General features: G+C 38.0%; 1 protein-coding gene across 1 annotated transcript; it reads left to right on the top strand.

The window, feature by feature from the left end:
- The first annotated feature begins 505 nt into the window (after positions 1 to 505).
- Positions 506 to 1,333, top strand: LOC148658312 (olfactory receptor 51F2-like). The gene has a single exon (XM_088641937.1). The coding sequence runs from the start codon at positions 506 to 508 to the stop codon at positions 1,331 to 1,333; it is 828 nt and encodes a 275-aa protein (XP_088498063.1).
- The last annotated feature ends 10,690 nt before the right edge of the window (positions 1,334 to 12,023 follow it).

The raw sequence follows: 12,023 nt of genomic DNA, 5'->3' as shown, positions 1-12,023 counted from the left end.
TTTCATATGAACAAGATGTTTTTTGGTGAGTACTGTATAACGTGCTTTCCTTACACGATTAACTTCATAACATCAATATGGCTTTGAATTTTATTAAAGGATAGAAAAAAAACAATTGTGAAGAAACTACCTTGTGAAGAAACATTTTCTTGTGTTTTGTCTTCTATGTTACTGCATTAGGAAACTCTTTCATCATGTTTATTCTTTACATGCTGCAAGATTTGATCTTTTTTTGGCTGCATTCTGTACTACTGGAGTTGAAATCCTTGCATAAATTCTAGTACAGAAAGAAAACTTTCAAAATGCAATACAATAATGAATTTTTAATTACAGGACAGAGACAAAAACTGGGAAAAACCAGCCTCATGAATTCCTTCAAAATGTTTCATTAGTTCGACCTCAGTTATTCTATATCAATGGATTTTCTAATATTCCTTATGTGAAATACTATTACATTTTCTTGTGTTTTATTTTCACTGTAACTATATTAGGAAACTCTTTCATAATGTTTATTATTTACATAGAGCAAAGTCTTCACACCCCAAAGTATGTGGTTGTTTTTCATTTAGCTGTAGTTGACATGTGTGGCAGCACAGCTCTTATTCCTAAGATGATTGAGACCTTTCTCTTTGATTCCCAACTCATCTCATATGAAGGCTGCTTGGCCAATATGTTTTTTGTACATTTTTTTATGGCTCTGCAGTCACTTACCATTGTAGTATTGGCACATGATAGATTTGTTGCTATATGCTTTCCTCTGAAATATCATATCATCATTACTACTGCTGGAATGTGTAAAATATTAGCTGGAATATGGATTCTAGCAGCTGGGGAAGTAATTGCAGCTGTAGGTTTCACTACTAGACTATCATTCTGCAAATCAATTGTGATAAACAGTTATTTCTGTGATCATGGACCCATGTTTCGTATGTCCTGCAATGACAATTTTCCCAATTATGTAATTGGACTAATTAGTATTGCAGTATTTCTTGCTGTACCTTTGACTTTAATCTTGTTATCCTATATGTGTATAATATGGGCTTTGCTAAATATCGCTTCACGGGAAGAACGCATAAAAGCAATGAAAACCTGCACCTCCCATTTAATCTTGGTGGCAATGTTTTACCTTCCGATATCTGCCATCTACATTGCAGCAAACATTACTACTGTTGACCCAAATACCAGGATAATAAGTACATCCTTATCTTCCACCATTCCACCAATGATGAACCCCATCATCTACACAATTAAAACAGAGGAGGTAATGAAAGCAGTGCAAAAGTCTTACAAAAAATATATAAACCTAAGTAGAATCAATAAACAGAATTTGTAGAGTTTGAATATAAGACATTAGTGTGCAGTGTCATCAGGAATGTATAAGTCTTACATTTTTGCCTTCTTGTTTGATCCTAACTGGTTAGAGCAACCTTTTGTCTTGCCAGTGCTGTACTGTTTCATCACTCTGTCTCTTCTGTCTTTCTGTTGCACTCAGTGTACCTATACTGTATTTCCAGAGCAGAACTTATTTTATAATGTTTCTCTCCTTTTTTGCAATCTAACAACATGTCTAGTCTCCCTCCCTTCGTGCTCAATCTCTCTGTCCTGCTATTATCTCTCCAATGTTCTCTAGAGCTGCCACCCTAGCAGAGTGTAACTGTTTAAGCCTTCAACTTCATCTCTTGCTGATTTTGCAACTTTCACAGAAGCCTTGAGCTTCTTCTTTTATTTCAGATCGTGAATTGTGTCATAATGTAATATCGACCACATTGCAATTTATTATAAACACAACACATTGTAATTAAATCCTTTAATTTTTCTTAATATTTTGACTACATTATGATTGTCTTTGTAATATTTTATAGAATTTATTTCATTATTTGGTGATATTTTTTATTTTGTAAATTGTAAAAAATATATATGCATTTTACAACCTTTACAGGTTCCACGACTCTCTTGGTGCTAATATGACTTAAACTGTGAAGTGTATTATTTTGCATACAATCACATATGTGCTATCTAATTGTTAATTAATTAGTACTTAATATCAATAATAATGGCATTCATGTAATGTTTTAAAATGTCATTATTAACAAGTCTTAAATTTACATTATTTGACCAAGTGATCAAGTTAAGAATAGAATAACCTCAACCTATATCCTATTGTTGCACAGTGTAGGGGTTTTGTGATTTTACTGAGACAATTATTAATTGTAGCAGTAATCACGAGGTGATTCGTTATGGCTTTTAGACAATCAATCGTCAGAACAACTAGCAACACACACACACACGGATTCAATACACGAGATACATTTATTAAACATAAATTGCACCAAACATATATCAGTCTGCAGGTGGCAGATCTTACTGTGAGGGTTATAAAAAATACAAGGTATTTAATCTCGTAGAGATGCAAACACAAAGACATACACAACAGAGAATATACTTCAATATACCGTTCGGCTATACCATAACGCTAATCAGTGTCACGCTGTTACACTAGACTCGAAAGTAAATACCTTACTCATGAATTAAATTGATAACAACTTGTGTTGAGGTAACAATTAAATTCTCGAGATGCAATGTGGAACATAGGGTTTACTTAACCACTGTGTATGGGTTTGGATTTCCCGGCACAAACACCAAAACCAGCTGGCAGGCTCCGTTGCAACTCTGTCCCAGTGATCGTCCAATAGGCATCGTCTTGGCGTCCTCTGGCTACCAGCCAACCAGTCGAGGTGCAGCTCGGAGTAGGACGGACGGAGGAATCTAACTACGGCGTGCAGTGCAGCCGTTTCTCCCAGGGGTCTACTAGTAGTCTCTATGCACAGAGTGTGACCGCGGGTCCTCACAAGTCACTCTTTTACTCGGGAAGAAAACTGGTCCGTTCCCGGTCCAGCGCTGTTTCTGAATAAACTATTCAGGTTGTCAACGAGGGTCCAACTGTAGGCTGCCGTTGATCAAGCGGAGCATTCATGTTGGTCGTTGCAGAATTCTGAGTATGTATGGGATCCTCGGCCTCGCACTTAGAACAAAGTCCAAGTCCCAGTGCAGCCAACACTGGTTGTCACGTGATTGTCTCTGAGGGTGCGCAAAAATAGCCAAGGAGAGCCCTGACCTGAACTTGAGCTACCTTTTTAACCAAGGCACAGATGTGTGATGATTGAGTGAGAGTTTGGCAGGCATTAGAGACCCACGTGGTGTTACCATGCCCTGCCAGTCCCTCATTGGTTGACCAAGGTGAGAGATGAGCCACTGACCCCTGACACCTAGGACTGCAATCCAGATGTCTTCCGGCATTCCATAGACAGAGAGGCACCAGGGATGACCATTGATCATGATGGTCAGGCTTAGCTAAGTGCATCCCTGTTTGGGAGTTGTTCCTTTTCAAAAGAAAACACCTTAAATCAGCCTGCATGAATAGCTTCTCTGTGGCTATAGTTGCTAAAGTTAGACATCTCTCATTGATATTGGTGCAAAACATTACATTACATTTCAGTTCTTTGTTTTTTTGTGTGTCTCTTGCACAACCCCAGCTTGACTCCCACCTCACCATTTCCTCATACTAACTGGCCTTTCCAGCACAACTTGACTTGGTGATCTGACCATCATTTACCTCCTGACCACTCTGTCCTGAGTGCACAGGATCATTTTGAACTTGGTTTTGCCTCCTTGTTCTCAGTCCCCACCAGCTCTGGTTCCTGCACCTGTCTCTGCCCTAGCTGACATGGCTACAGGTCGCCAATCTCTGTTTCTCCCTCCTCTGGTGTAGTTATGACCTTTGAGTCTTACCCCACTTTACAAGCTTCCACCCACAGTCTCTCAAGGTAACCAGACTCAGGAGCTTGCTTTATCTGATGATTTACAACTTTTGGGGGATATGTAAACAAATTCTCTTCACATCAGCAAGTGGTGCTGATGCAGATATTAGAGATGTTAGGGTATCCTGTGGTATTTTAAAAAATATTTTGATGCAGAACTGCACTATTCTGTAAACCTATCAGGGAGCATAGTGAATTAAAGTACAACAGCTGTGAGTGGTTGTCATAAAAATCTATATAGTGCTAAATGTTTATTAACTTATTAGTTCTTCCCTGCGCCAATCATACTATATGTATGGTAGCCTCCAAAAATGTCATTAAATACAATGATTACATAAAAAGAAATAAAGAAGATAAATTGAATCCATGCAATCCAGGGAATTTAAGGATGCCTTCAAAAAGAAACCACTTAACAGTGCAATGCAGATTTGTATCAGCTACAAGGCAATTTACAGCATTTGACAAAGTCATTCGAATCACTACTCAAAACCTCTGTTTTAATCTGGCCTCTTTTTTGTTTTTGTTTTACATGTTTATTTGCTTAAAACATGATATTTTGTTAAAGTCCCTATACATACCATGCTTTTATTATTCAAAAATCTAAAATAAAATTATCGGTTGAGGTACTGTACTTAAATGATTGACTGTACTGCAAATTTTAATATTAACAATTTCAGATGTTTTGATTACTTTATACTCACTCCATTAAGTTAATTTTTTTTCTGAGAATTTTCATGAAACCAGACACCAGACAAAAATGAGGCCTCCATTCACAGTTTTTAATAGATTTTCAGAAAAAAACTTTACAGCCACATGACATTTTAAAGTACTAACTATTGTGTTTCATATGATTTTGTTATATTTTCAAGAAATATAGCTAAGAAAAAAATAAATGATGCTACCATTTCACTAACATCTAAGGCAGCACATGCTCATCCTTTTCTGAGCAAATAAGGGCTAAATTCAATATGCTGGAACAGACTGTAGTATATTGCAATTTGCTTTCCTTTAATGTGTGTTTTGATTCTATATACATTCTCGATGGCTGCATCTGTACTTCTGTATCAGTTCAGTTCAGTTTACTTGTCATATGCACATGTGCAATGAAATGTTTATTTGCATGTATGCTCCAATACAAAGACATTAAAGGAATCACCAAAACATAAACAGCAGCAACAACGAGTTATAATATACTTTTATGCCATGTCCCCGGAAGACTCGTCATTCCACCTTGCATTCCAGCATGGTTCCCAATTAGTCCTCTGTGCTCAGTATTAGGGTTTTCCTGGCTAGAGCAACTATCTCTTTTTCTACTTACTTACTGCTTGGTTATTGGCTTCCTGACCCTGGTTTGTTCCCCAAATATGTGGCTTGGTTTTTGTTTTGGCTCTTTACTGATCGCTCTGGTTTTGACTCTTGGCTTATGGCTCTGCTCCTGGTTTTGTACTTTTGCTTGGCTTGTTTACCCATGGCTTTTGGACCTCGGATTGCCCTTGCAGCGGCGAGGCTTATTAATAAGACAGAATTAAGTGTTGCTGTGCTTTCCCAAATGAGGCCCCATCTCTCTCTTCATCTCTGTGGTGCAGCCACAGAGAAGCTATTCATGCAGGCTGATTTGAAGATGTTTTCTTTTGATAAGGGACAGCTCCCAAATGGGGATGCACTTAGCTAAGCCTGGCTATCATGATCAATGGTCATCCATTGGCGCCTATCTGTCTAGGGAGTGCCAGATTGACATCTGGACTACATTCCTAAGTGTCAGGAGTAAGTGACTCATATCTCACCTTGATCAACCAATCAGGGACTGGTAGGGCCGAGTAATCCACATGGGTCTCTGATGCCCATGAAACATTCAGCCAATGTACAAGCTGAAGTTCCTCCAGGTAAAAACAGGCAACACAGAGAGTCAGTAGGGGGCTATTCTAAAGAGAATTCCAGGGGTGCGAGACTATTCTAAATAATTCCAGGGCAGGACAGCTCAGGAGCAGAAAGGCTCCCAGGGGCAGGACATTCTCGCAGCGCGCCTCCTGACCATCCTTCCTGGGTTCTCTGGGTTGCCAGCCCAGACAACCACGGAACGGCCAGTATGTCCGAGTGCCAGAACTTTCCTTTGTTCTAAGAGTCTAGAGCGGAGGTTGCCAGAGAATAACCAGGGGATCCACCCGAGGTTAGCATCAGCAGCAAGCCTCGTGAACAGGTCGGAACTGTGCACAGCTGAATCACTATTCAGAACTAGCGCTTCATCAGGAACGAACCGGTCCTTTTCCTGACCTGCTGGGACCCAAAGTCATCTTTTCTCCTGTGCACAAACTTTGCTAGTTAAAGCCAACACTAACTAGCCGGTCGGTGAGCATCAGCAGCACACCGTTGCAAGGCGCACAGCACTGTCTGGCACTGAGCCAGAGAGCGTGGATTGGACAGCAACAAGCCTGCAACTGCTTCTTTGTGCCCGCAGGAGATCTGAATCCCCAGAGATTGGATGAGTATTCAACTTCACTGCATTACTGCTCGAGAATTCAATTGTTATCCCAACCAGCTGATATAAATTTAATTCCTAAGAGTTATGTACTTATTTTGAGTATCTAATGTAGAAGTTGTAACCAAGTTCAATTACAAAACAGTCTAAATGAATGATATACCGAACGTATGTCCTCTTGATATGTGTAACTCTTCGTGACTGATTGAATATATACCTTTTGTATTCTGATAACCCTCTCGATAAGATCTGTTAGGTTTATATGCATTTTTTATGTATTCATAAATGTATTCTTGTGTATTAGTACCTGTGTGTGTGCGTTGTTTGAGTTATATCGCAAGGTTGGATTCTAAAGCCATTAAAGGAATCATTTTGTGACTTACTGCTACAATTAATAATTGTCCCAGTAAAAGCCCAAACCCCTACAGAACTGGTGCCTTGTGAGAGCACACTACACCCTCTTGACTACACCTTTGGATATAATTCAGGTTTTCTGCATAGGGTCCTCACTTCTATTTCGTAACACATGCCATTTAAAAAAAATTCAGACAAGCAGTGTGAGAAGATAAAGAAAAACATCAGTGTGAGTCAGTGGTAGGGAAAGAGTTCAATAATCTGATAATTTGTGGGAAGAAACAGTCCTTGAATCTGGAAATGTGTGCCTTTATGCTCCTTTAATGCTTACCAGAGGGAAGGAGGGATTCCCAAAGCTGTCATGGTTCTCAGGGAAATGACTGAGTGACCTCTCCTGGAACAAATGGTCTATTCAGTTACAAGCAGAAGGGGCTGCTTGTCACGCAAGCCAGCAGTAAAGAAAATATACAGATGCAGCCATTCAAAGTGCGCGGTAGAGACACGTACCGGAGGTAATTGGCTACGGTGTCGCGCATTGAGACGCAGGATGACGCGCGGTACTTGATTGGTTGACCGACAGGGGCACTTGTGGTCCGTTGGTCTGTCGTAGAAAGATTTACAGTAAACGTCTTTTCTGTGCCCGTTGTAGTATTGAATAATTATATGGAATTTTACCACTGAAGGGAAATCTTAGTAGCTGAGCATAAAAAGAATAGGAGCATACTGTAACGCGTGTGAAGGCCATAAACGATATTAATTTTGGAACATAAACATACAGTATATGGCTGGTCTCGGTACTTTAAAGAAAAAATACACACCAGTATTCCATTTCTCCCTAAACATTTTAAGTATCGAAGTCTTTAACTAATGAGATACCGGAGTCAACAAGCATACTTTTAGAATTTGATTAAAAGGGAATATAATATGGAATCGCGTATCTAAAGAAATTAATAACGATATAATTATATTCATGTACTGCAACATAAGAATAGTACACGCTGTACATTGTCTGTTGATAATGTTTCTGTAGTGCTTTTTCGGCATTCTGCATGTGACCTTGCCGGTGGCGCTGTGGGTTAGGTTCCTGACTCCCATGTCACATGGTCTGTGATCGAATCCCACTGTGGAACCATTTGTTTTTTAACAAACATTTCTTTGAAAAAATGAAACGTTTCCCTTGGTCAGAGATTAAATAAAACCTCACTCGCACCAAACAAATTTATATTTCTAAATATCACAACATGATCGAATTTAAGTCATTTTAATAACAATGAATAGTCACCTAGGCATTACAATATAAACATTTATATTGATTTAAATTGTGTTTTGATTTAAATCGCAAACGTGGGTTTAAATATATGTGTTTTTTGATTCACAATCAGACAAATGCAACATAAATTGATATCTTTGTCTTCTAAGTATCTCAATAAACTTTCAGCATAGCTTTCTCCCTGTTTAGATTTATTTTTCTTGGGATCTTGGGATCAAACGTGGAAAGATTAGATTGTAATTGTTTTTATTTTTTTAATACATTGCGGAGTTAAAGCAAGTTAAAGCCTTGATTTTATATACCACCTTTAAAAGTGGAATCTCAAAGCAAAGTAAATACCCAACACCGATTGTACCCATCTGTCATGCTAATAAAGCACCTTGAATTGAATTGAGGGAGAGAGGGGGGGAGGGCGAGCAAGAGAGCCAGGACAGACAGGCAAATAAGATACACTCCACAGACATTCACAACAGCGACATATCATAAAACGATTGCACATATAGTTAAGTTATTACTTGGTTTTCAAAGTGCAATGAAATACAATATTGTTGTTGTTGCTGTTATTGTTGTTTTTATCCTGTAAAGCGTTTTGAGAAGCCAGCTTTAAAGGCGATATATAAAAGCGCTGAATCTTATGGAATGTATTCCACCGGGGATTCAAAAAATTTATTTTTTTAAATCGCGTATCTAATGAAATAGCAGTATAACTTTGTTCATGCACAAACAGTGGCATGTTACATTATTAATTTGGGTGTCTCCTCTTGCCAGAAAGCTCTAAATTGCATTTTGAGTGCGGTTTTTAACTTTTTCTAAATTGCAACCCATAAATAAAGCTGATACAGTTTAGACTTATTTTAAACTGTATTACAGCAGCACAATGGACAATGCAATGTAAATTGCAAAAATGCACTTGGAATCTGTCCAAGCCCTACTTTGTCAGGCATTTTCTTTTACTGCGACGGACAGAAAAACTCCCTTGCTTTTAACAGAGCGTTTCACAATTTCTAACTAAGGAAATGATTTAAACTGCGACACTTATCATCATTCCATGCCATTCCATTATCAGTCTTCCATTTCTCCCTATACATTTTAAGCATGAAAGTTTTATGAAATGGTACCCAAATATGCGATTGCTATATGGAATGAATTTTAATTTAAAAAAATTATTTAACACGAAAATTAAGCTGTTTACATCTTCCGCCTGAGAACAGTCACCTGTTGCTACCCGACGCAGGAACACAGCCACTAATAAGCAAAGAGAGGACATAAGCTAGCCAATATGATAAAGAAATAAATGATTATTTTATTTCTTTTGCACATTTATTTGAACATTTCCATCGATTGTACAAGCACTTGGAAACTGTCCAATCCCTAGTTCATCAGGCATTTTCTCTTACGCTGCGGGCATTCTCCTGGTCTGGCGCCGATCTGTGTCTTCTAGGATATAATGCCAGCGAACTCTTGTTTTTATGTCCACTATAACAGACAATCTCCTTTGCTTTTAACCGAGCGTCTTACCCCTCTGATTGGAGAAAAAAGACGTGCTGGTTTGCTATACATACTGTACCAGGAAGATGATTTCTTTCTATTCGAAACGTGTATTTTAAAAGTTTAAGAAGTAAAAACCTTACAGCGTACACAGATTTCTAAACTGATTAGGATCGTTATCTTTGTCTTATCCATAATAATGTTCACCGCTCTGTCCAGCAAATTAATAATACACTTTTTTTATATAGCATTTTAAACGAATAAGTAATTAGACTGCTCATAAACCTAATCGCTTTTTCTACATAAACACAGCGTGATTGCTCTCTGAAAATGCTTTTTCTTTTTATTTAGGCTCAGATTTCAACTATAGATCGTATTATTATAAACTTTCTTGGAAAAATGTATTTTATGTAAACCATGTTTGCTATTAATTCATTTAGGGCTAGAATACGCTCATTGTCTTCCAATCGAGTCGAGTTGACATTAGAAGCTTGCCACGCCTGGACTGTTACACCAACGCATTAGCATGTTAAAGCGATTTCATTGAGGAGCCTAGCTTTCTTAACTAGTAAGTACTGAACTTCCTTGCCTTTGGAGGGGGAGGTGTCTTTCGCTGGAAATCTCACCCCCTTCTTCTTTGAAAATACCTGTGAAACCGGTTTAATTCGTCACAGCCAGCACTCCCGCTTAACACTATTGCTGTTGTTTTTATGCTGTAAAGCGCTTTGAGGAGCACAGCTTTCTCACCACTTAGATTACTTTTTGATACCATCCTTACACAAAGCAGAAACTTCTTGTATTTTCCGATGACATACAAGTGGAAAGATTACAGATTTTAATCGGCTTTTTTCTGAACCAGGGAAAATCTGATCATGTTTCTCTATAACAATAATAAAAAAACTTTATTTGACATATCACCTTTAAAAGTGGCATCTCAAAGCAATACAGTAGATGTAAACCACAGATTACAAAGTAAATACCCAGACAAACACAAATGCGTTTTTAATAAAATGCTTTTATTCTTTCAGCAGAGAGAGAGAGCGTAAAACCTGGGCGTAACAGCTGTTCCTTTTTCTGATCACTCACTCTCTGGATAAACGTCTCACCTGTCCTGTTCTTTGTTTTCCTAATTTGCTGATTATGCCTTCTGCGATCCACTCCTGCCCTCACACCTAAAGAAGACTATTTTAAATTTCTTTGCGCGGTCCATTGTGCAATTAACCCTTGTATGTGCTGTCCTTAAGGTGATATCACATAAAGGTGATATGTAAAATAATGTTTTTATTATTGTTGTAGAGAAACATGATCAGATTTTCCCCGGTTCAGAAAAAAATATATAAAGTATACTGGTTTGTCACTAGTATACTTTTAATACAGTCTTTGCTGTGCTCTTGGGGATCCTTGTGATATTTCGAGCTCTGGTTGAATGATAAGTGTCGCAGTTTAAATAAATTTCGTAGTTGGAAATTATGAAACGCTCTGTTAAAAGCAAGGGAGTTTTTATGTCCGTTGCAGTTTTTTTGCAACATGAATATAATTATATCGTTATTAATTTCTTTAGATACACGATTCCATATTATATTCCCTTTTAATCAAATTCTAAAAGTATGCTTTTTGACTCCCGTATCACGTTAGTTAAAGACTTCGATGCTTAAAATGTTTAGGGAGAAATGGAATACTGGTGTATATGTTTTCTTTAAAGTATCGAGACCAGCCATATACTGTATGTTTAAGTTCCAAAATTAATATTGTTTATGGCCTTCACATGCGTTACAGTATGCTCCTATTCTTTTTATGCTCAGGCACTAAGATTTCCCTTCAGTGGTAAAATTCCATATAAATATTCAATACTTAAACGGGTACAGTTAAGACATTAAATATACATATACATACTCTATACAGTACAGTTTGCATACGGTAATATGTTTATGTTCCTAAATCAATCTCTTTTATGAGCATGTGAAAGGCATGGTGAATCGATTCTCAAAAATTACTGTACTTTGCATGATTGGGAACAAATGCGTGATTGCGAAATGCTGTGGTGTTACTTTTACAAAGACGGTCAATGAAAAAAAGAATGTGGACCAGGGCAATACTTTGAGTTTACAGCTTGTCCAAGGTCATTCATTATTAATATTATTAGTAATATCTTTGTTAAAGACTTTGATGGCGACAGCTCAAACATGAGAGGTTGAGCTTTATTAGCTCCATCCTGCGGAAATTCCGGATACTATTATTTTGCTTGCGGTATTATAGGAGAATTTACGGTAACTAGCGGTATTTACCGGTAACTCGCGGTAGACTGCGTACAGCGCACCGGAAAATAATGCGGTATCACCCGCGCATTTTGAATGGCTGCATCTGTAGGTACTGGTCAGCTTTCTAGTATATAAAGTCACAATGCAAGCAGGGATTCATGTGGAAGTGTATCTTGTATTGTTTGTTACACTGTATAAAAGAGCCCTTTAAGCATTGTCTTTTGAGTCTTGCGTACAAGAGCAAGACTCCCATATGCATATAAAATAAAAACGACTTTCAACACACAAACTCTCGGCTGATGCCCTTTGTTTGGCACAACAAATACTTCCAGCCTTCCTGAAACAGCGAGTTATAAAAA

This window comes from Lepisosteus platostomus, chromosome 7 (assembly GCF_059453375.1).
Source record: "Lepisosteus platostomus isolate fLepPlt1 chromosome 7, fLepPlt1.hap1, whole genome shotgun sequence".
NCBI lineage: Eukaryota > Metazoa > Chordata > Actinopteri > Semionotiformes > Lepisosteidae > Lepisosteus > Lepisosteus platostomus.
Note: the sequence above shows the minus strand (reverse complement) of the source record. Positions and strands in the feature narration are given on the sequence as shown.

Coding starts and splice junctions, on each gene's coding strand:
- LOC148658312 (XM_088641937.1), top strand. CDS start 506: ATGTTTATTATTTACATAGAGCAAAGTCTTCACACCCCAAAGTATGTG.